General features: G+C 42.4%; 1 protein-coding gene across 1 annotated transcript in view; it reads left to right on the forward strand.

Annotated features, from left to right (window-relative positions):
* LOC141133230 (serine/threonine-protein kinase N1-like) overlaps nucleotides 1-22,549 on the forward strand; it is a 134,637-nt gene extending 112,088 nt beyond the window's left edge. The window contains exons 21-22 of the mRNA XM_073622481.1: nucleotides 570-650; nucleotides 20,410-22,549. Of these exons, the coding sequence (XP_073478582.1) occupies nucleotides 570-650; nucleotides 20,410-20,613 (285 nt within the window). The 3' untranslated portion in view covers nucleotides 20,614-22,549. The remainder of the gene's footprint in view (nucleotides 1-569; nucleotides 651-20,409) is intronic.
* The last annotated feature ends 3,930 nt before the right edge of the window (nucleotides 22,550-26,479 follow it).

The following is a 26,479-nucleotide window of genomic DNA, read 5'->3' on the forward strand; positions in this document are numbered from 1 at the left end:
TCTTAATGCATTCTATGCATTAAGATAAAGAAAACATCTGTGTGCAGCAGCCCCCCTCAGCCCCCCAAATACTTACCTGAGCCCATCTCAATCCAGCGATGTTGCACGAGAGACTAGACTGCCCGGGAATCTCCCTCCTGATTGGCTGAGACACACAGCAGTGGAGCCATTGGCTCCCGCTGTTGTCAAAATCAGTGAGCCAATGAGGAGAGAGGGGGCGGGCCGAGCCACAGCTCCGTGTATGAATGGACGCAGAGCAACGGCTCGGGTGCCCTCATAGCAAGCTGCTTGCTCTTGGGGCACTTGGCTGGAGGGAGAGGGCAGGGCGCTGGTGAGGGACATGAGAAGAGGAGGATCTGGGCTGCTCTGTGCAAATCCAATTGTCACAGTAGGTAAGTATAACATGTTTGTGTTTTTTGTTTTGACTCTACTTAGACTTTAGGACACCAAGCACCAGTCTGAAACCTTGAATTTTATTGGTGGCTGTAGGCAACACAGACATTACATTTTTAAGTGTCTTTTGTGAATCTGGCTCCAAAGTGATTTTCATGTTCTCTATCTGACTGCAGTTACTGCGCAGGAATCCTGATAGACGACTGGGATCTGGGGAGCGTGACGCTGAGGATGTGAAGAAGCAGCCATTTTTTAAGGTGAGCTGCTGTGTAGTACCAGTATGAGAAGTAGAGACTGACCCTCAGGAGGCATCATAGGCCATAATCCAATATTTCACATTATTACTTAGTAATATTTTTTTTTGGCCACTACTGGCAAAGAGCAAACCACTAAGTGTGAACCCTCTGTGCAGGTATATGGAGGGGGGTTAGCTGGCTTTGAAGGGAATTTCTACCCACATTAACAGCTAATGAAAAGTGGAATTGGGAGAAAAATAAATCACAGTAAAATACACTATAAAAAAATAATTTATCAACAAGGAGACAGGACCACAAATGGATGATGCAGTGTGAGAGGTAACAGACTGAAAACTACGGAATGTATTTTATTTTTGCAAGTTACAATTCGGAATGGCCATAATATGTGCCATATAGGGTTCAAGGTACTCACCCACTACTGGTAGAAGGAACACAAGCCTACAATCCTATATGAAATAAAACATTTATCGTTTAGGAAGGATGAATCGGTTCTAACTTACTATTTGCATATTTTACTTCATACCTGGCTCTGACCTGTTCCTTCTTATTAACATATACTTTTTCTTGCATGAGGGAATGTTTTGGTCAGTCAGTAGTCACTAGTCCATGCTCGCTGGCAGAGCTCCGGTGCTCTGTGATTTACCATCTCTGGACTATGAAGATGCAGATAATATCAGTCACACGTCATACAGACAAATGGCGTCATGTTTAGGGTGCTTACAGTAAACTGGAGGGATGGCTCCCACTGTTACAATACACATGTAGAAATTTCCACCAGCAGCACACCATTTGTAATGAAGAATTAGCTTATGAAGACATCAGTGAAAAAGTATGACCAACCAGAGTTTTTGGGACTGTGCAGATCCCCTTTTATCCTGGCACAATGCCCATGCCCTGTGCAGTCCCCAAAAGTTGGTTGGTGACACTTATTTTACTAATTTTAGAATTAGGACAATTCTTTATTAAGAAAGGTGTGTTGTTGAAAATTTCTACATGAGATACAACATTGCCTTCTTATATCAGAAGGTATTCTTTCTTGGTTAATCTCTTCTATTCGCGGAGTCTTCATTAGAATACTTTGCTACCATCCTGCTGCTTGCTGCAGAATGCTTGTTTGTACATGTCACAAACCGCAACAAGGGGACTAGTGACGAGCCAAACATACCTGGGTTTGGTTCAAGAAGGGTTTGGTGAACAATACTAAAGTTCAGGTGCTGAATCTTTACCCCACTTATGTCGATGGGAGCTGAATGTTAAAAAATCAATAAAGCCCATTTTCTAAGCTTAAAGGAAAGAGATTGTCAAACAAATTGAATGAGGGATTAGGCACTGCCCTGGGGACAATGTACCAAAGCAAACAAAAAAAAATTCCTTTTGGTGGGTACCTATTTTTTTTTAATGCTCAAAGTGAAAAATTAAAATTGCAAAACTCCATTAACCACTTGCCGACCTGCTTACAGGTGCCACTATATACTGGTACAATGCGATGCATATGTGCACTGGTGTGCTTCCTGGGTGACGCAGCAATGCTTGGTACCTGGGTATCATGTGAAACATGATTACAATGTAAACAAAACAGTCATGAATTGCTTGTGATGCTGTGATTGGCACACATCTATCACATGGTACCTGGGGCAATCACAGCACCGTGTACCATGTAGCTCAACGGGAAAGGGGTATCCCCTGGATGCCGCACATCTGGGGTATCCTGCAAAGGTAAATGGAGTGGAAACCTCAGCCTGGACTGCGACCAGGTCACACCCCCAACGTGTTTCGCTCTCCCCCCCCCCCGGAGTTTAGTCATGGGGATTTTTAGAATATGTTTGTAAGTAAGTCTTACTTACAAACATATTCTAAAACAGTAATATGTTTTTAATTGATATATCAATAAAATAATCTTTTCCTTTTTTAGTTTTTAAAATCTAATTGGGAGTATAAGCACCCTAGCACTTTTTTCCACATCTTTACATGTTCAAACTTTTTCTGGATTATATAGGGAGCAGTAATATTTGGTTTTATTATGTTAACAGATTTACCCCTTTTAACAAACAATGATCACAATTACACACACCTGCCACTCCTTCACATCAGTCGAGTGACTAACCGATGATGCTTAAATAATCCACATACGCATGAGTTCCCTAACCCCATGACTATACTCCGGGGGCGTAGCAAAATGCATTGGGGGCGTGGCCTGGTCGGAATCCAGGCTGAGGTTGCCACTCCATTTACCTTTGCAGGATACCTCAGATGTGTGACATCCAGGGGCTACCCCTTTCCCTTTGAGCTTATTGCAGGAGCTAGGACGAGCTCCATCCCCTATCAGCACTCTTTACAGCTGTTGCAGTTGAATCAGTTTGTTCACTCCCCATTTATTGAGCCTGAGTAGCACACTACACATTTATTGGTCACCCTGTACCATGTAGCCATTCATGACAGCTAAAAACTTTTGCCTCTAATGCCTCGTTTCCACTGAGTGGATCGGTTCGGTTCGGTTCGGTACGCTATTTTGGGTGTTTCCATTATGAAAGCGGCCCATACAACCGAACCGTTCCATTCAGGGTCCTGCTTCAGATGTGGGGCCATAGAAAATGGAACGGTTCGGTTAGGGCGGAGCTACGATACATTACACTGATTGGTGGACGTGTGACGCCATGACGGCATCTTTTCTAAACCCACGTATGGCCCCTGTCGGTCCGACTTGCAGTGGAAACGCTCGCCTGAATAGGCCGGACCATTCTAGGCCTTCCAAACCGATCTGACCCGAACCGATCCGCTCGGTGGAAACGAGGCATAACAGTGATCATCACTGTTATAAGCAATAATAGTGTAAAATAAACAACAAACAACAAAGAGTAAAAGCAACTCTGTGGTAATTAGAAAAGAAGAAAGAAAGCTTCTCTAAGTGCAATACCAAAAAATTTATTGGCAAAGCAGCGCATGTTTTGAAACAAATTACCGCCCACTGTCGCGTGAGGTCCTCACGCTGCCGCTGCATTCCACGCTAGTGCCGGAAGCCATCTTGCCTACCACCTGGTCCTGCGGGACAGCACAGAGTCTTTGGAACGATGGATGAAAGCAGTCTTCACAGTTTATTACAGATGATCCTGTCTTTGTTCTTATTCCTGAGTGTTTTTATCCTCTCTATCCAATAAATTTAGTGGTATTGCACTTAGAGGCACTTTCTCCTTTTCTAATTACCAGTGTCACTATGGTAACACTGAACTACTCTGATAACAGAATGTAAAAAAAAAATGTAATTAAAGAAAACTAATGTAAAAAAAAAAAAAAATTAATAATAAGTTTATATATTTTTTTTAAACATACTGTCATCAGTCAGTATCCCTGATCACCACCACACCAGACGTTGTACTCCACTGGTTTGACCCACACTGCACCAATGGATGATGAAACATGGATGGTAAAATTTGACAGTTAGGAGTGATCATTGCAGCTGTGAGGGCAGTTACAAGCACCGATCTCCCTTTATGGCTTTCACCATAAAGCCACTTCTCCTCCTCTCCCTCCCGCGGCTTTCAGTTGCTTCATTGAAAGCCACACAGGGAGATCAGTGCTTGTAACTGCCTCCACCTTTGCATCAATCACCCCCGACTGTCAGGATGGAGAGTGGAGGAAGGGGCCAGTAAACTTCCTTTTCTGAATGAGCAAAGTCTGTCCATTCATAACTGTAACATCGTAAACTGGGTTTACGATGTTTTAGTTTATGAATGAACAGGAGCGAGCCTCTGTCTCCTGTTCATTCATCTTCATGCAGTTTGGGTTGCAGAGACAGGGACTGGGAAATCTCTGTCCTCAGTCCCTTCAAAGGGGAGATGTCAGGGGTCTGTTTAGACACCTGATATCTCACCAAAGCCCCTCCAACATGGCTGCTAAAAAAAATATATAATAAATATTTAAAAAAAAATTAATAAAAAACAAAATTGTAAAAAATAATTAAGAAGTGAAATAAAAAAAAAACTACTGACACTCCCCACTGCCCCCCCCCACACACACACACAAGAATTGTGAAAGAAGAAAATAAAACTGTAAAAACAGGAATAAAAAAAGATTTTAAACTACTGACACCGTCTACTGCCCTCCACCCACTCGAAGCACTGTGAAAAAAAATATATATAAAAAAATAAATAAATAATGAAATTTAAAAAAAAAATAGAAAATAAAATAATAAAAACAAAAAACTACTGACACTGTCCACTGCCCTACTGACACCATCCTGCACATGCTACCCACCCCTAACGCTCTACACTTTCCTCCTACACATACCACCCACCTCCATACACTCCGTACTCCTCTTCTGCACATACTGCCCACTGCAATTCGCTCCGCACTCCTCTACTGTCTAAAATACCCACCGCCATATACTCTGCACTCTTCTTCTGCACATACCACCCACCGCCATACACTCCCGTACTATCACCTATTACCACGTGGTGACGAGTGACTCTTTCTACATCTGCACAATATATTTGGTGATTGGATTCCTCCCACTCTTCAATTTCATTTTTGAACTTTTCAGCGCCGCAATAATTTATATGCATGTGACTCCCGTACTATCCACCTCCATACACTCTGCACTCCTCTACTGCACATACTACCCACCTCCATACACTCTGCATTCCTCTACTGCACATACCACCCACTGCCATACACTCTGCACTCCTCTCCTGCACATACCACCCACTGCCATACACTCTGCACTCCTCTCCTGCACATACCACCCACCGCCATACACTCCCATACTATCCACCTACATAAACTCTGCACTGTACATTCCCTACTTAACATTACTGCATTCTGCACCATTTAAATAATCTCAGACTCTATTTAACCACACCCCTTTTAAGCCACGACCAACATTAATAATAATATTAGTAATTATTAAGTAATTTAAACCATGCCCACTATTCGCCGTGACAAATTAGCCTAATCAGGCTAATTCTGATATATAGATTTTGATATATTTACCTTTGTCTTTACTTCACCAAAATTGCTAAGTTCAGACAATTAATTTACAAGTCCTAATCCTCACCTGTCTAAAGTGTTGGTGGTGACTTTGTTCATATGAGCCACCCACCCTCTTTCTTTTAGGTGGGAGTCCTATTGATCTTATCATTTAAAAAAAAAAAAGAAACCTAGGGACACAAATCCTACGTAAATATCTATACATTTGGTAGAAGACTAGGCTTCCATTATTTTTGGTAGAAGACTAGGTTTCACATAAAACAGATTATCTGTTTTTCCGCGTCTGGAATTAAAACGGCCCTGTCTGTTCTGTATGCACTATCAATACTTTTCCTTGGAAGCCTTAGAGATAGATCCACTGCTTCCTATTGAGCATCTCTAAGTGTTCAGCGAATTCTCTGTAAATGGATAAACTGTCCTACAGGGAGACCTTTAATTGTTTGTTTCTGGATAATAACATTCTGCATGTAATAAAGAATTCCCAGATGATGTTTCCTGTACCACCATCTGGATGGAACCATCTACAATATTTTCTTTACGAATAAGAAAGAAGAAAATATACATTAGTGGGTTCTAAACACCCTGAAAATTTCAGTTAACTGAGGCTCACAATGGGAACTTTCTCTTGTGATTACACTTTTATTTTTTAAGTTGGACATATATGGCTAAATTTTATTCAAATGTTCGTAGAAAATTTGTTCTTTGTTCTTTCTTGCCATCATTGAGTTAATTAATTACGTTGGTAAGAGCTTAAACTTTCATCCAGATGTGCTATTAGAATTTAATTCCAGACATATTACACAGCTTTATGTACAGTTTTTTTATAAACGAAAACCATACTCACAGTTAGAATTTTGTTCATTGGATAATCATTTTTTTATCCTGCTTCTTCTAATCTCTAATCTAATTTTCTAACAAATTTCTACTGGTGTGTGGCCAGCCTTACTCCATACTTTACATTCTTTATAGTGTACACACAGTCTTTCTCAACCAGCATTCCATGGAACCTTGGGGTTCCTACAGAGGTTGCTATGGGTTTTTTGAGAAGAGAACAGTAACAGATTGATATTCTGTCTATTCTGACCACCAATGTAAGGGTCACTTCTACACTCGCCACCAATGTGAGGGTCACTTCTACACTCACCACCAATGTAAGGGTCGCTTCTTCCCCTGCTTCTTCCTCCGGTCATCTTCTTTCTCTGGTCTTCTTCTATCTCCTGCGTCTCCCCGATCTGTCTGCTCCGATGTCTGGCATTTTTTATATATCTATGGGATGTATAACTCATCTGGAGACCCCACCCCCTTGTGACCCCGGGTGGTGATGTCAAAAGGTGCAGGGGTCTCTTAATGACATTATCCGCCCCATAGTTATATAAGAAATGTCTGACATCGAAGAAGACAGATTGGCGGGACCCAGCGTCGGAGAAGGGTCATTTTTTATTTTCAGCGAGTTGGTGGGAGCGGCAGCAGAGGAAGAAGAACACCGGACAAAGAAGACAGGAGAAAGAAGAAGACTGGGGAAAGAAGAAGACTGGAGGAAGAAGCAGGGGAACAAGAAGACATTTTTAATTAAGGACTTGTCAAAAACTGTCTCTTGTCTTTTGTCACACTACACTACTTTTTTGGGCGAATGAGTAGGGGTACAGTGTACCCCTACTCATTCACATGGGCTGGGATCTGGGGGCCCCTTGTTAAAGGGAGCTTCCGGATTCTGATAAGCCCCCCTGCCTGCAGACCCCCACAACCACTGGCCAGGGTTGTGAGGAAGAGTCACTTGTCCCCATCAACATGTTGAGGGCATGCAGCCTGGTATGGTTTAGGAGGGGGAGAGGCGCTCGCTCGTCCTCTCCCTTTCCTGACCTGCCGGGCTGCATGCTCGGATAAGGGTCCGGTATGGATTTGGGGGGGACCCCACACCATTTTTTTATACATTTTTTTTTTTCCGGCAATTCTTTTTTTCTTTTTTTTTTTTACATTGAGCTGTAAGCTTGGAACCCCGCTGACAGCCGATAGCTCATCATTTGTTAAGTACGCGGCGGGCGACTTCCCGGGCCCACTTCTTAGCAACCGGCTATATACAGTCATTGTAAAAAAAAAACACAAAAGCAAAAACGTGGTTAAAATACGCGGAAAGCACAGCAAAAAATCACTGCAAAAATGCTCAAAAGCAACATGCAAAGATGTGAATCGAGCCTTAGGATTATCTTTAGGAAAAAAGTCACATCCCGAGCAGAAAATCCTGTCCCCTGCCAGCATGTTACAGACAGGGTTGCCACTTTTTCTTCAAGCCAAACCCAAACACTTAAGTTTCGCACAGCAATTTTTTTTTCTAGTGTACACTATAGCAGGGATATGCAATTAGCGGACCTCCAGCTGTCGCAGAACTACAAGTCCCATAAGGCATAGCAAGACTCTGACAGCCACAAGCATGACACCCAGAGGCAGAGGCATGATGGGACTTGTAGTTTTGCAACAGCTGGAGGTCCGCTAATTGCATATCCCTGCACTATAGGATTGTAACAGACCTTGGACCTTTGAGCACTCCAAAGAGAATAGTAATGTTGCGTGCATAGTGCTCCCTCTCCCTCCTCTCAGGCCTTGTTCCGAGCCACATTCCTGGCTGAATAATGTTTCTGGGTTTCAGGCGGACTGAAACCCGGACACATGATTCCAAACCCAGATTGTCCGAGGGAATCTCGTGCGGGTGGCAACCCTAGTTACAGAGTGGGACTCTTGCCCCCTGAGGGGAAGCAGTGGTCTCTCTGCAGAGGTTGAACACAATCCCTGCTGAGTAAAAGCCAGAGCTCCCCAATCAGCAGGGAGCGTTAACTTTGCTAATTGCAGAGCTGTAGATCTGACTCAGTTGGGGGTGTGTCGGACCTCTACAAAGGAACCACTGCTTCCCCACAGAAAGCAAGGATCCCATTCTGCAGTATGCTGGCAAGGGACAGTCTTTTCTGCTCAGACTGTAGCTGCTTAAAGCGAGGTTCCACCCAAATTTTGAACAATATCTGTATGTATTCTCTTCCTTGCCTAGATGCTTACATGCCGTTGAAAAAAATTTAAATCGCCGTAATTACCTTTTATTTTTCTATTCTTCTTTGCACTTCCTGGTTCTCCTCCCGTGGGAGTAGGCGTGTTTCTAGCCTCTCCCAGACTCCTGGGAGCTAGTCTCAGGCTTCCCAGGATGCCACTGAGCATGTGCGGGAACGAGCAGTGAATGCTGGGAGCACAGCATTTACCACATCCAGGAAATAAATGCTTGTGGGCTTCAAATGCCCACAATGAAGATGGAAACCGCCTGCAGTGAATAATATAAGTTATTCTTTCCGACGAAATCTGACACAGGCGGACATATTACACACAATATGTGAGTATGTAATGCTGAGAAGAAAAGTTTGTGAATGAACTTAAAAAAAAAAACGATAGATAGGTGGACCCCCGCTTTAAGAAAGAAAACAAATTTGAAGACATTCAACATTTTAAATTGGAAGAAAAGCCTAATGCCCTGTACACACGGTCCGATTTTCCGATGGAAAATGTCCCGATCGGAGCATGTTGTCGGACATTCTGACCGTGTGTGGGCTCCATCGGACATTTTCCATCGGATTTTCCGACACACAAAGTTTGAGAGCAGGCTATAAAATTTTCCGACAACTAAATCCGTTGTCGGAATTTCCGATTGTGTATAGACAAATCCGACGCACAAAGTGCCACGCATGCTCAGAATAAATAAAGAGATGAAAGCTATTGGCTACTGCCCCGTTTATAGTCCGGACGTACGTGTTTTACGTCACCGCGTTCAGAACGATCGGATTTTCCGACAACTTTGTGTGACCGTGTGTATGCAAAACAAGTTTGAGCCAACATCCGTCGGAAAAAATCCTAGGATTTTGTTGTCGGAATGTCCGATCAATGTCCGACCGTATGTACGGGGCATAACTCTAGTCCTAACAATGTTCCCTCCCTCCTTGTCTTACCTATCCGGGAAAAAAAGAACTGTATACTTACCTATTCTGCTCACGATCCAATCACGTGATCCTGCAGCCCTGGTTCCCCTGTATTAGTGAATGGCAGCTACAGGGGACAGGAGGGAGCAGCTGGGCAATGGGAACCTATGGGTGAAGTCACAGCTCCCTTAATTCACAGCTGTTGTCCCCTTACACAGGGGAGCCGGAGCTGCGGAATCATGTGATTGAACTGAATTAAAAAAATGTGAGTATACAGATCTCTTTTTTTTTTGTACAGGTTATGCAGAATAGGTAGGAGGAGGGTGAAGGGGACGTTTTTAGGGATAGGTAGTGTTTGGCTTCACTACCACTTTAATGCACCTGGAATGTATTTATCTGATTTAAACTGTTCAATTGGGCTTTCATTTGCATTTTTTTTATATCTGACACGTTTAGGTAAATATCTGTTCAGCTTCAAGTGAATCTGAGCAATTGCCATGATTATTTAAAAACTAAGGAACAGCTTGCCCAATGGTGTGAATGATGTGATGTACAAGAACACAGACCTTGAACGTCACAGGAAACCCAATCCATATCCTGCTCCCATTGTTACTGTAGTCATTTACCCAATGACTGTTTTGAAGCTCTTAGTTAACTGGGCACATTTTTCTCTAATAGCTGGAGATAATTAGATGGAAAGTGTCCCTGTTGGGCAGCTTATCAATTTGTCCAACACTTTCTAAAGAAAGTGGCGAATCTAAGATTTTTAATGAGAGGTTATCCTATATGGACTATTACTATAAAAATAGAGAATAGCATAGAATATAAACAGGGCCTCTTTACATTTTGACTCTAAAAAAAAGAAAACTGTTGTGATGCGAAACCTATTTTTTTTTTTTTTGGACAATAAAGGAGACACTGATGAGGTTTTTCCTAAAAAATCTCCCTAAGAACAAACCCTACCAGTAAGCAAAAAGGACCAGAGTACTCTGCTTATACTTTTAGAAAAGCAGCCTCATTTTGCATGCATGTGAAAATGCATGTTGACTGCCTCAAGGCACAACTTTAATTAAGGTTAACAATAGAAAAAAAAAAAAAAAAAACGCTCTGCATGGATCTAAAAAAACAGCAGCTGGCAATAACAATCAGACCGAAATTGTATATATAGATTCAATAAATAAAATTGCTGCACTAATGTGTGTACATATTGAAATAACAAAACATATAGTCCATAACAATGAAATCACAACAGTCCCAAAGTGATCAATAGGAAGATAATGATATAAGAATAGTGACTTTTCATCATCCGTTCCAAAACACCAGTGTTGTGCCACCACCTTAAAGTGGATGAAAACCCTCTCCTATACCCAGTGAAGTGAACAGCCTCAGATGATACACAGAGATGAAACAAATCACCCTACATAAGTTTTACGTGTACAGTATCTCACAAAAGTGAGTACACCCCTCACATGTTTGTAAATATTTTATTCTATCTTTTCATGTGACAGCACTGAAGAAATTACACTTTGCTACAATGTAAAGTAGTGAGTGTACAGCTTGTATAACGGTGTAAATTTGCTGTCCCGTCAAATTAACTCAACACACAGCCATTAATGTCTAAACCGCTGGCAACAAAAGTGAAACCCCTAAGTGAAAATGTCCAAATCGGGCCCAATTAGCCATTTTCCCTCCCCAGTGTCATGTGACTCATTAGTGTTACAAGGTCTCAGGTGTGAATGGGGAGCAGGTGTGTTAAATTTGGTGTTATCGCTCTCACTCTCTCATACTGGTCACTGGAAGTTCAACATGACACCTCATTGGAAAGAACTCCCTGAGGATCTGAAAATAAGAATTGTTGCTCTACATAAAGATGGCCTAGGCTATTAGAAGATTGCCAAGACCCTGAAACTGAGCTACAGCACGGTGGCTAAGACCATACAGCGGTTTAACAGGACAGGTTCCACACAGAACAGGCCTCGTCATGGTCAACCAAAGATGTTGTGTGCTCAGCCTCATATCCAGAGGTTGTCTTTGGGAAATGAGTGCTGCCAGCATTGCTGCAGAGGTTGAAGGAGTGGGGGGTCAGCCTGTCAGTGCTCAGACCATACTCAGCACACTACATCAAATTGGTCTGCATGGCTGTCGTCCCAGAAGGAAGCCTCTTCTAAAGATGATGCACAAGAAAGCCCGCAAACAGTTTGCTGAAGACAAATAGACTAAGGACATGGATTACTGGAACCATGTCCTGTGGTCTGATGAGACCAAGATAAACTTATTTGGTTCAGATGGTGTCAAGCGTGTGTGGCACTAACCAGGTGAGGAGTACAAAGACAAGTGTGTCTTGTCTACACTCAAGCATGATGGTGGGAGTATCATGGTCTGGAGCTGCATGAGTGCTGCCGGCATTGGGGAGCTACACTTCACTGAGGGAAGCATGAATGCCAACATGTACTGTGACATACTGAAGCAGAGCATGATCCCCTCCCTTCAGAGACTGGGCCACAGGGCAGTATCCCAACATGATATCGACCCCAAACTCACCTCCAAGACGACCACTGCCTTGCTAAAGAATCTGGGGGTAAAGGTGATGGACTGGCCAAGCATGTCTCCAGACCTAAACCCTATTGAGCATCTGTGGGACATCCTCAAACAGAATGTGAAGGAGCACAAGGTCTCTAACATCCACCAGCTCCGTGATGTTATCATGGAGGAGTGGAAGAGGACTCAAATGGCAACCTGTGAAGCTCTGGTGAACTCCATGCCCAAGAAGGTTAAGGCAGTGCTGGAAAATAATGGTGGCCACACAAAATATTGACCCTTTGGCCCAATTTGGACATTTTCACTTAAGGGTTTACGCCAGTGTTTTGTTACCAGCGGTTTAGACATTAATGGCCGTGTGTTGAATTTTTTTGAGGGGACAGCAAATTTACACTGTTATACAAGCTGTACACTCAATAATTTACATTATAGCAAAGTGTCATTTCTTCAGTGTTGTCACATAAAAAGATATAATAAAATATTTACAAAAATGTAAGGGGTGTACTCACTTTTGTGAGATACTGTATATCTGCTGTCTTCATCTTTATATACTGTTTAGAAAGTGCACATCATGCTAGAAGTTTCACTACCTCATTCAACAGTAACATGGAAGGTTGGATTACACTGGGAGACAGCTGATTGGAAGAAAGGCACACCCCCCCGCCCCCACCCCCACATAGGCAGAGACTTTTCAGAGCTGTCCTGTGAGTAGTCCAGCTCTCTGCTAATCTATTTATAGCACCCACCCTGACACAAAATTCAGGCTGGTTTTATCACACGTGTGGGAGAACTTGTTGAAAGTTATCATGTTAGTAACTGAAGAACGGTGCAGGAGAAAGACATCGGACTTAGTGCTTTGAAGAGAGATAAGAAAATACTGCAGATATATGTGCCCAGCTCAAATTTCATAAATCGTGTTTACATCTACTTTGAAAAAAACACTCTTACTAGAGTAAGTGTACTCGTAAAAATAAAAGATTCACATGCGCTTGTATTAAATGGTAAATAGATTTACAGTGAGGGAAAAAAGTATTTGATCCCCTGCTGATTTTGTACGTTTGCCCACTGACAAAGAAATGATCAGTCTATAATTTTAATGGTAGGTTTATTTTAACAGTGAGAGACAGAATAACAACAAAAATATTCAGAAAAACGCATTTAAAAAAAGTTATAAATTGATTTGCATTTCAATGAGTGAAATAAGTATTTGAACCCTTCGCAAAACACTTAGTACTGACTTAGTGGCAAAACCCTTGTTGGCAATCACAGAGGTCAGACGTTTCTTGTAGTTGGCCACCGGGTTTGCTCACATCTCAGGAGGGATTTTGTCCCACTCCACTTTGCAAATTCTCTCCAAGTCATTAAGGTTTCGAGGCTGATGTTTGGTAACTCGAACCCTCAGCTACCTCCACATATTTTCTATGGGATTAAGGTCTGGAGACTGGCTAGGCCACTCCAGGACCTTAGTGTGCTTCTTCTTGAGCCAAAATCAGCAGGGGATCAAGTACTTTTTTTTCCCTCACTGTATCTAGTGACTATCCACAAGCTGCAGATCCACATGGTTCCTCATACTGGTATCCCATCAGACCGGGAAAACATCCTGTGGGAACATAGAAAGAGAGCCAGGGCAACCACATAGCGTAAAAAACTGTTTATTGTAAATACTAACCACTCACATGGGTAAAGAGTTAAAGCGCTTATCATATAGAGAATCCAGCCCCAGGATACAGTCCAATCACTAGGGAAGAGCGTGGTGACATCATAATCAATGGCTCTGTCCTATGCATTTCATCATAATTGACGTCATCAAGGGAACGGACATGGATCTGCAGCTTGTAGATAGCTGCAGCTTATATTAAATGATAAATCTATTTATCATTTAATATAAGCTCATTTAACTCTTTTATTTAGAAGAGTCCACTTACTTTGATAGGAGACTCTTTTTCACTTTAAGGTGATGGCACAACACTGGTGTTTTGGAAAAGATGATGGAAAGTTCACTATCATCATCTTCACATTGATCACTTTGGGACTGTTTGTTTTAACACCCCCCCCAGCAGTATATATTTGTGCTCCCTCTACTACACCTTTCAGCCACTGGGAGTGAAAAAAGAACCCTTGCATAAGCTTAAAATCATTGTAGTCATAGTCTACACAGGGCTAAGGAGTCTCTCCTCTCCTCCGTGTAACCCTGAGCCAACCCAGTATGGGGTGAGCCAATCTACTCTAAACCTCTGAACCTTAGTTTTGGTACCGTGTTTCCACGAAAATAAGCCCGGGTCTTATCTTAATTTTGCCAATAAAAGACACAGTAGGGCTTATTTTCGGGGTAGGTCTTACCATGTAATGCTCTGTCTTCTCTTCCCCTCTCCCTCCCTGCCTGACAGGAATCCCCAGTGTAAACTGAGTTAAAATGTTTGTAAAATCCTATAATCCACTCTATTACAGTAGTATATAATGTAAAATGTGTTTGTTTCTGTAATATAATTGTGCCAAATACCTTCGTTATAGCGGCGCTCTGCGCTTCTGTGACCCGCCGGAGCTCTCTTCCCCGCAATTATATTACAGAAACACACACATTGTACATTATATAGTACTGTATTAGAGCGGATCATAGGATTTTACAAGCATTTTAAACTAGGTCTTATTTTCGGGGTAGGGCTTATAGTGCAGTCTTCCTGGAAAATAATGCTAGGGCTTATTTTCGGGGTAGGGCTTATTTTCGGGAAAACACGGTAATAGGGCTACCCATCACAGTGATGAGCCAATAGTAAGATGTATAGGATTGTTTGTGACAGGGTCAGAGCCAGCAAGGGGGATTTTACTAATGTACTGTGGTTAGTGGTGCATCTGATGACAGTGCTGGGTCAATAGTAAGGTGTATGGGGTAGACAGGAACAGGGTTAAAGCCAGCTAATCCAGGAATATGATTGGTAATGTACACCTAATGTACTATTGTTAGTGATACCTCCTATCACAGTGCTGGGGCAATAGTAAGGTGTATGATAAAACAGAGATCCAGCGCTCAATGGGTTGTAAATGCAGTCCACAATGAAATAAAAAATCTTTGAATAATGAATAATTTTATTCAAAATATGCGGTTGAATAAAAACAGTCTAGTTCAATCATGTTTTAAGAAAATGCTAAAAAAAGGCTTACAAGGTCACTATCATTCCACTAAGCAATGTGGAGCCAAGTTTTTACACAGTGTCATCCATGCTGCTAATGCCAGGAGAGGAGGGAGAGGATGGGGGGGGTGTGGAGTAAAAGGCTGCAATCTAAACCACTGCTGTGTATCGGTGCAGTCATGGTGGAACAATTACACTGTTGTGCCGATGATAACCCTGCTTTGGGGGAATGCTTACCGCCCCGACAATCAGCGAGAGGAAGGAGAGAAGCTTCGGCCCCTGTGAGTCCATGACATCAGACCAGCTGAGACGCAGACTCAAGAGAGACAGGGGCTCGGCGTTGCAGGAACGGCTCAACTGTTACACACACGCACACACCTTGATCAGCAGTGCGGTCCAGTGCTTGAGCACAACGGTAGGGGTGTGCAATCCACTGTTGAAAAGGATGGACAACCGCACTGGGATGGCTGGAAAAGCTAGTTGAAAATAGCTATAAGCCGCGGTGCAGTCCACTGTGGGATCACAATGTGGGAACATAAATCCTTCCTGTTGAACGATCTGAACAAACAAGCCGGCATGACCAAAGTAGCTGTGCAGGTTGCCAGGGGGTCCCAGCAAGGATCTATACTGGGATGTTGTGACTCAGTCCGTAAGCTATATTATCTGTTGCCTTAACGATGCGTTTCGCTCGTATGCGCTTTATCACAATCAAGGAAGAGGGCAACAAAGAAATTATAAGTAGTCTAAAGAGGATGGAAAAATTAACTGAGTAGCTTTCACTCCACACCCCCCCATCCTCTCCCTCCTCTCCTGGCATTAGCAGCATGGATGACACTGTAAAAACTTGGCTCCACATTGCTCAGTGGAATGATAGTGACCTTGTAAGCCTTTTTTTAGCATTTTCCTAAAACATGATTGAACTAGACTGTTTTTATTCAACCACATATTTTGAATAAAATGATTCATTATTCAAAGATTTTTTATTTCATTGTGGACTGCATCTACAACCCATTGAGCGCTGGATCTCTGTTTTATATTACTTGACCTGTATCCACCAGTTATGGTTGTTTCCAGCAGCACTGGGGCTGACATCTCTCTCTACTGACTTTCATTTCCCTGGCTTTGATTGTTACACATGATTTGATTGCTGAGCGCTGGTGTTTTTGGTGTTTTTTGAGTAAGGTATATGAGATGGGAGGAGATGTGTCAGAGCCAGCAGACCAGGAAGATGGTTGGTACTTGCATGCTCTCTAATTGGAGTTAGTGTAACCTTCCATCACAATTATCAGCCACTAGTAAGGTGTATGGGGTCTACGGGGCCAGAGTCAGAGCCAGCAGACCAGGAAAATGTTTAGTACTTCCACCTTCATTGTACTATAGTTAGTGGGACCTTCCATTACAGTGGTGAGCCAAAAGCAAAGTGCATGGAGTGGAAGGAGATGAACCAAATCCCGAAAAGCAGGAAGAAATACAATACTTGCACCCCTATTGTACAGTGGTTAGTGGTACTTTCCATAATAGTGATGAGCCAAGAAAAAAAGGGTTTGAGTGCCTTGGATGGAGTACAGTCAGGGGCGGACTGACAGCTCATGGGGCCCCCGGGAAAAAGGAGATCATGGGGCCCTCTGTGTCCCCGCCCATGTGTCCCCGGCCACGCTCAAGCTACATCCACACAAAGTCCCACCTACATATTGCACTGCCCACATTGCATGCGTTCAAAGAATTTCTCTACACTATGTTCAAAATAAATGTTTATTATAGGAATTAAAGAAAAATAAAACTCACATTAAAGAAAGTGCAACAATGGTACATTTTCAAAATTAAGCTTTTCAAAAAATGAACACAATATAACAGGTGCAACAAATGTCTTCTTAGCTGAACAGTTTAATAAAAAAATATACAAAAAATAAAAAATCTCTGACCAGCATGTTACAAAAGCAGTAAAGAGCCAAGTTCAGGTGACGTCTTGGCAAATCTGTCGATGATTTTATCTTTGTCACTCTTTATGTTTAGTGCAACTTGCTTTTCTACTGCAATGAGCATCAATGACTCCAGGTTTTGTTGTGACAATGATGATCTTAATCTTGACTTTAAGATCTTTAACTTGGAAAAGCATCTTTCACATGTACACTGTGTAGTGCTCAGTGTAATTATATATTTATATGCCTAAAAGTGATTCTCAAAGGCCACTGAACACAGTCGGTACTGATAAAGGAGTTTGAAAGCACAGGACACACAGTTCTTGCAGGAGTCCTGTAGCTGTAGGAGTGGATGGCTCAGTGCTAGAGTTGGTGTGTTGCTCTTCCAAATCTGAATCCAATTCTTCACTCTCTTCATCATCACTGTCATTCAACAGGCCTTTACGAATATTTTTGTAGCTGGACGCAAAAGAGATTAGTTCCACATGTAGAGCAACTGGGTCTATCTCTAGTATTGCTTCTGATATAAAATTCAACTGAATTTTGTCTGAAGAGGCCAGTATTTCTTGAAACCTATTTGGATCCAAGAAAGAAATTTGCTTATAGAGTTCTTCATGAGTGGAAAATCATGACTTCACACTCTCTGTAACAGTGTCGAGGATAACATTGTAACAAGAAATTTCAAAATGTTTCCTATTATCTGTACCTTCTGCAGTTCTTGTGGATCTTAGTTCAGAAAAGCTCTTTTTCAAACAGATGTTTTCACTTGCCAATTTCTCATTTATAAAATCTATAAATTCAGTTGCTGACTGCAAAACTCCAGCAAAGTCGCTGCATATTTTATTCAAACGCTTGACAGCATCATCCACCATTCTCCATGCCTGGATAAAATCAAGACCTATTGATTGCAGATAATCTGATACCGGGATAGCGATGTCAAAAATGTGAACAAAGGTAAAAGCTACCAGGATGGTTTCAAATTTACAGAGATTCTAAATTAATTTCAGAGCTTCGTGGCGAACAGAGGGTCAAAAATCAGGGGATTCGCTTTCTTGTTTTAAGATAATTATGAGATCAGAGCATAACTCTTTGGAATGATCTTCAAAGCTTCCAAATAAATTTCGAAGTGCATTAGCTCTGCTTGACCACCTTGTTCTGCCAATATTTTCCAGATTTCGAAATTTAGAACTGCCAGTCTTTTTTTTTTTTTCATCAGGTCTTTCCAGAGTTTCATCCTTTTGTATGACTCTGTGAAAAATGTGGATAGGTTGCTAAGGAGCCCAAATACTGATTGCTGGAACACACACAGTACTTGCATCGCCAATAAATATAATCTGTAGCATTGTAAGCCTTAACACCCCTATGCTAGGAGATACCAGAGTGGATTAGGCCCCCACATCCCTCCTAGAAGAAATAGATATCCAATACCCCTCATATTTATATTCATTCAAAAGGTAATTTCATGCTGGACAGTAATATACCAGTTAGCTGACTGTAACCTGTAATACCTGTAGAAAACTGGATCTGTGGCATAATCATAAACACAGTGACATCCCATCAACCACACCTTAGACCTGGTGATTGACCATGCAGATGGCAATAGCCTGCTCACATATAAGAAAAGAGAGGCTGCTGCTGCAGCTGACAGCTCTCATTTTAACATTAAACCAAGGAACACCTGTCAAGTCTTATGAGAGCCACTGTACCATCTTGCTTCTTGATTGGACTCTTCTGAACCAGGACTTGATAAGTATTTTCACTCTTCAACCCTTTTTGTTTCTGTTGCATTATTGTCTCTTTGTTTCCGGCGTAATACCCTTTTTCTGTAAATATTTTATTTGCACCTTTTTTACCTTTTCATTATTAAGTAATTTTTTTGAAAAGTGTTAAAATTGTCTCTAATGCACTTACACTGAACTTGAAATCCCTGTCCCTTTAGGAGCAATACTTTAGGTGATACTGAAGTCTTGTTTTTTTGTTTTGTTTTTTACTTAAATAACAAACATGTTACACTTACCTGCTCTGTGCAGTGGTTTTGCACAGAGCAGCCCAGATCCTCCTCTTCTCGGGTCCCTCGCAGGCGCTCCTGGCCTCTCCCTCCTGCCGAGTGCCCCCACAGCAAGCAGCTTGCTATGGATGCACCCGAACCAAGCCGCTGCTCTGTGTGTCCATTCAGACATGGAGCTGCAGCTCGCCCCTGCCATCTCTCTCTCCTCATTGGCTCACTGACTTTGATTGACAGCAGCGAGAACCAATGTCGCCCCCTGTGTGTCTCAGACAATCAGGAGAGAGAGTCTCGGACAGCTGAGTCTCTCATGAAACATCGCTGGATCGAGATGGGGCTCAGGTAAGTATTAGAGGGGTTGAGGGGGGCTACTGCACACAGAAGGTTTTTAAATCTTAATACATAGAATGCATTAAGATTAAAAAAACCTTCTGCCTTTAGAACCACTTTTAGTGTAAATCTCTGGACATACCTGTCTGTGGTGACAGTGGGTGTTACAGACATTTATTTAAAGTCATAATCGTCATTACTGTTATTGTGAAGAGTTAATAGGCTGAAAGCTATCTGGTAGCAGTTTGACTATGCAATTGACCGTTTAAATCCCAAAGAAACCCAGTGACAATCGCTCTTAGTCTCTTGGCACTTAGATTGTGGTCCCGCGAGCTAGGAGATCTTTGTGCAGGGTGAGGCTGAGAGTGTCATTGTCATGTATCAGTGACAGCACGGTGTGTGTTTGACCAGCCATTTGTCATAGGTTGGTGAATGTGTCAGTGGTCTTATGCCATGTCTGCTACAGACATTTCCTATTGGATGGGTTGTAGTGGTAAAGGGGAAAAGAAGCTAAACTTTGTTAGAGGTGGTTAGGATTAAGGACTGGTCAAAAAATATTTTTAGCCAGGAATGGGGCTTTAAAGTAAACTTGCCATAGAAGGAATGCAGAGGCAGACTTTGCTGACCTTCTTGTGAACATTCTCTACCCTCCCGTCTTCAATACACTTTACTACCTTACTGGCTTTATTCCAGTTCCCCTAAACTTGTTGTGTCCCCTTTCTTTGGATGTAATACAGATCTTCAGTCTATCCATACAAGGTGGGAAATTTGAACTTGAAATGTATTTTTAACAAGTGAAAAACTGATAAAATTGATTGCAATGGCCCGTTACGGGCATAATAAACAAAATCTGAATTTCACACACCTGAATTCCTGTCTTATTATGTCACTTCTGTTTTCTCCCAGGATTTGGATTTTGAGGCTCTCCTTGCCCGTCGCCTGCCTCCACCCTTTACCCCATGTGTGAAAGGACCACATGACATTAGCAACTTTGACCCTGAGTTCACAGCTGAAGGACCTGAGCTGACCCCCCCTCGGGAACCTCGACTTTTAACCACACAAGAACAGAACATGTTCAAGGGCTTTGATTACGTGAGGGACGGGGCCTAGGAGCATGCAATGTCCTGCTACTGAGTTTCTTGTTACTTTTCTTCAGCAGTCTTTTTTTCTTCTCAAGACCAAACTCCACTTAAAACTTTTTTCTATCTTTTAAGGTTGTTGCCAAGTTGAATCACACAACACCTTCCTTATTTTCCTAGTGGCATGTTATCTTCACCGGAAAGCTCAGTACTGCAGACCTTCTATGGTCATTACAAGGCCAAATGATGGTGTCACAGTCTTTTTAATGGACTCCCTAGAATGTAGAATTTACAAATGTTTGGGTAATCTTATTCTGAGATTAACCTTCGTTAAGGACTTTTGGGAAGGCTACTGTCTGGAAATGCTACCAAGAGATGTAACAAATGGATTCAACCCATCAATGTCCATGAAAAACTAAAAATGAGCTCTTTGGGGCGTGGGGTTGGGGCTTGTCTGTAAAGCAAACCTGTCAGCTTTTTAAAACATATAGACAACCCACCCAAGGCTAAGTTCCACAAGGTATTTGTGATTGCCCATATTAGCTATAAAACCAATCTCTGTACCCCCTCTGATTAAGATTCACTCGGTTACTGGATTCTTATTTTAGGGATAACGCCTGTCAAATACTATTCCTCTGACCAATGAGAGAAATGCAGTGCCCATTGCCTATAGGGCCCCTTGCTAAGCAAGACACTGCAGACTCCTGCTAACCAGTGGGCAAGCCACGATGGGGTTATATATCACTGGCTTGGTCAGCTAGGTAGCGATCGTATGAGAAGCTGTATGATCCCTTAGCTTAGTTAATTACTAGTGTGATATGGTATGGCCAAAGAGCGCACTTAGCTGAGAAGTCTGAGATATTAGTGTATGTAAACCCTAACAATGAACTACTCTTATTTGGTTCTTTTTGGTTTGTGAAATATAACATTGAAATAATTTTGTTATATTTATTTGAGTGCAAAAAATACTTATTTATCTTTTCAGAAATGCAAAGCTGTCCTGTGCTCTCTGCCTTTGTTACCTCAAAGAGGCTATTTAGCCCTCCCTGTTCTTACCTTGGGGTATGAATCAACAATGCCCCGTACACATGATCGGACATTGATCGGACATTCCGACAACAAAATCCATGGATTTTTTCCGACGGATGTTGGCTCAAACTTGTCTTGCATACACACGGGCGCACAAAGTTGTCGGAAAATCCAATTGTTCTGAACGCGGTGCCGTAAAACACGTACGTCAGGACTATAAACGGGGCAGTAGCCAATAGCTTTCATCTCTTTATTTATTCTGAGCATGCATGGCACTTTGTGCGTCGGATTTGTGTACACACGATCGGAATTTAACTGATCGGATTTTGTTGTCGGAAAATTTTATAGCCTGCTCTCAAACTTTGTGTGTCGGAAATTCCGACGGAAAAAGTCCAATGGAGCCCACACACGATTGGAATTTCCGACAACACAATCAAATCGCACTTTTTCCGTCGGACAATCCGACTGTGTGTACAGGGCTTTACTCTCTGTCTTGTGGATAGGAAGGCAGTGGGAGTGACTGAGTAGTTTCACAAAAGACAGTGGTCAGGGCTGACACCACTCAGTCCACAAAATGCTGTGGGTTGTCAGCCCAAAATATAAAATAATAGAGCACATTTTTGGCAGATCAATGGGTATTTTGTTGTACTTGCAGGGTCCTAAAAGCTTTAAAACATGGGGAAATGGGCATGTTATCATAGAAATGTACTGCATATGTGTTTTTTTTTAATTTTGCCTTGACATATGCATTAAAGTGAATCCCAGGTAAACATTATGGTATTGGCTGTTACGCAGGTTTTACAGGTTTAAAATGGATGACATGTTCACTTTAGGTTCCCACAAAAGTCTTCCCTTGCTCGTATTAATTTGTAACTTTCTTTATACCTTTGATACCTTTGACCAATCTTTGTAAATAAAGATCTTTATAAACAACTAGATTCTTGGGCTATATTTGTATGAGGAGTGAGGCGCTATTCCTTGAGGTGTTTGCTGAAATAAATGTTTAATCTGTAGTTCTGGACACAATCCCTGGAATTCATAAAGACTGGCACAGACAGATTTTGCAAAAATGTCTCTCATGTGTTCTAAAATTGATAGAGCGTGTGCCAAATTCATATACCTGTCTAGAACTTGTACTTGAATTTGGCTCATGCGGCGCCATTTTTAGGATTGCAAAACACTTTGGCAAAATCTGTCTGTGCTGGTTTATCTCTTAACGCCAAAAGACAGTTGGTCTTAATTAGCTCCGCTTTCGATACAAACTGTTAGTATTTTATTTTGAATTTGTCGCCATAAATGCAACACAAACACAACTGATTTTTGGAGCATTGAATGCGACACAATGGAAAAGTGTCGCATTTAGGAATTTGGTGCATGGGTCGCTGTCAGAGTCAAAAGTGTCGAATATGCTTCATGAATTTGGTGCAGTACCTTAACCACTTAAGGACCGGAAGGATTTGCCCCCTTGATGGCCAGGCCATTTTTTGCGATACGGCATTGTGTAATTTTAACTGACAATTGCGCGGTCATGCAACGCTGTACACAAACAAAATTTGTGTCCTTTTTTCCCACAAATAGAGCTTTCTTTTGGTGGTATTTGATCACCTCTGCGTTTTTTATTTTTTGCACTATAAACAAAAAAATGCTTAATTTTGAAAAAAAAACCTATATTTTGTACTTTTTGCTATAATAAATACTCAAAAATAAATAAATAATTTCTTCATCAGTTTAGGCTAATATGTATTCTTCTACATATTTTTGATAAGAAAATCGCAATATGCTTATATTGATTGGTTTGCGCAAAAGCTATAGTGCCTACAAAATAGGGGATAGATTTATGGCATTTTTATTATTCTTTTTTTTTCACTAGTAATGGCGGGGATCAGCGATTTTTAGCAGGACTGTGACATTGCGGCGGACAGATCGGACGCTTTTGACACTTTTTAGGGGCCATTGACATTTATACAACGATCAGAGCTAAACATAGCCACTGATTACTGTATAAATGTCACTGGCAGGGAAGGGGTTAACACTAGGGGGCGATCAAGGGGATAAATGTGTTCCCTAGGGAGGTGTTTCTGACTGTGGGGGGGAGTGTAGTGACAAAAGGAGAGAGATTGCTGTTCCTGATCACTAGGAACAGCAGATCTCTCTCTCCTCCCCTGTCAGAACGGGGATCTGTCTGTTTACATTGACAAATCCCCATTCTGGCTCTCTGTAGAGCGATCGCGGGTCACTGGCGAACAACGTGGCCGCCGGCAACGTGCATCGGCGCATGTTGTCGCGCCGCAGGCACCCCCTACAGCTCTTAAAGCGGCCGACGTTCACCTACGTTGATTCGTACAGCCGTGCCAACTAACGCAGTATAATGACAGTGGCTGGTCGGCAAGAGGTTAAAGCAGCCTTGGGGTGTCTTGAGGTTTTTTCAGGGGTGCCTTGGCAAAATGCCTAAACATTGCCCAAAAATTGTATACAAGCCGGCGTATGGATGAAAGCTGTCTTTTTAGTTACACAAAGCCACGGGTTTTCATTGTACACCATTACAATCTTCCAGCTGCCAGCGCCCTAATGACCAATGGCATCATCAGTTGATGAGGAGGATGTTAGTCGCCTGCATAGCATCCTTGTTTGACCCGCCCCTGCCCCTCTCCATCAGCGATGGGGGTCGCATTAGCTGAGTGATGGAGAAAAACTGAGGGAGAAGAGAAACATTGGAATACTAGTCAGTACCATTTTGCAGATGTATATTTGCTTTGAAAGAATAAATCACCTCTAATGTTGGCAGGACTGGTGCAAGGATTTTTGACACCCTAGGCGAAACCTCATTTTGCCACCCCCACCCCCCGCTCCACCCCTCACTCCACCCCCTTTGCCCTGCCCATGTATACCCCACCTTTTTAATGAAGTGCCCATCAAATGCAGCCCACCAGTGCCCATCAATGCAGCATCACCAGCGCCCACCAATGCAGTCTCACCAGCGCCCATCAAATGCAGCCTCACCAGCGCCCATCAATGCAGCCTCACGAGTGCCAATCAAATGCAGCCTACCAGCACCCATGAAATGCAGCCTACCAGTGCCCATCAATGAATGTTTGCTTGCTTCCATTCATTTGGGAGTCAGGACACAGACACAGTCCTCCGCTGCACCTCTGACACTATGTGTGAATGGAGTGGCGGCTGCCTGCTGATGCTGAGACTTAGTTGCTTGCTGCAGAGAGAAGAGAGTAGGAACACCAGTGGTCGGGCGCCCTAGGCAGCAGTGCACCCTAGGCAGCTGCCTAGTTTGCCTAGTGGTAGCACCGGCCCTGAATGTTGGGTGTCCTACTTGAACTTGTGGATGTTGCTGCATTATGTAAAACTATTAGAATAGCTTTTACATTTTAGGATGGGGTGCCTCAAGACTGTTCATAATTTTTAAAGGGTGCCTTGACTGAAAAAAGGTTGAGAAGCACTGCCTTAAAGGATAAGTTCACCTTTGGGAACATGTTACACTTTCCACCTGTTTTTAGGGTGGAACATGTAACATGTTCCCAACGCTGCAGCTGCTGTCCCCCTTCCTGTGGCAGTCGTACAGAAAGAAGTTTCTCATACAAGCTGTCACTTTTTAAAATCAGCGCTGCTGCTCGAGGCTCCTCCCACACCGCCGCGTCATTCCTTCACACAGCTCCGTGTGTGAATGAAATGCCCCAACATCCTTTTCGGTTGTCAGCTTATAGCTCTCAATGAACTACCATGGTGCTGTGGAGCAACGTGGTAGTTCATTGATTTCTACCTGTCAGTGTATCTGCTTGCCCGTATGGGATGTACGGGTACACAGATATACCGACAGATCTGAAGGAGACCTGCATGGCACCAATGATCTTATAATTGCTAGTGAAATGCTTTACAGGCTCAACAAAAAAAATGCACATTTTTTTACCACTGATGAAGTTGTTAAACTCTTCTCAATGGCCCACCTCACCATGATCACAAAAAAAATGAACTTTCTAAATTTTGAAAAAAAAATTAGTTCGAAATTCGACCATGTATGGCCTGCCTAAATGGTGATCACAGCACACATGTGAGATATCGCCGTGAACGTCACCGCAAGAGAAATAATTCTAACATCAGACCTCCTGTGTAACTCTAAACTGGTAAAGACTTTTAAAGAGCCATCTATGGAGATTTTTAGGTACCATAGTTTGTCACTGTTTCACGGCATGACATGTTAGGTATCTTTTTATTCAGCGTAACATCATCTATTATACCAAGAAATTGGGCATTATATTATGTTTCTGTGCACTCATTCATTAAAGTGTTTTTTCCTAAACATTAGTGTTTTTAAAAATGGCTGCACAAATATCATGCAACATAAAAAATTGCAACAAGCACCATTTTATTCTCCAGGGCCTCTGCTTTCAAAAAATATACAATGTTTGGGGGTTCTAAGTCATTTTCTAGTAAAAAAAAAAAAAAATGTAGATTTTTACATGAATGGGGCGTACACACGGTCGGACTTTTCGGCTACAACGGTCCAACGGACCAAATCCGGCGGACAATCAGATCGCGTGTGGGCTTCCCCGGACCTTCAGCGGACTTTTCCAGTCGCACAGCTGACGGACTTTAGATTTGGAACATGTTTAAAATCTTTATGTCGTAACTCCGCCGGACCCAGAAATCCGCTCGTCTGTGTGCTTGTCCGACAGACAAAAACCCACGCTAGGGCAGCTATTGGCTACTGGCTATCAACTTCCTTATTATAGTCCAGTGTACATCATCACGTACGAATCCGTCGGACTTTGGTGTGATCGTGTGTAGGCAAGTCCAGTCGTTAGAAAGTCCGTTTAAATTCCGCCAAAAGTCCGTCGAAAGTCTGTCGGACAGGCTGT

This window comes from Aquarana catesbeiana, linkage group LG03 (genome assembly GCF_042186555.1).
Source record: "Aquarana catesbeiana isolate 2022-GZ linkage group LG03, ASM4218655v1, whole genome shotgun sequence".
NCBI classification, from domain to species: domain Eukaryota; kingdom Metazoa; phylum Chordata; class Amphibia; order Anura; family Ranidae; genus Aquarana; species Aquarana catesbeiana.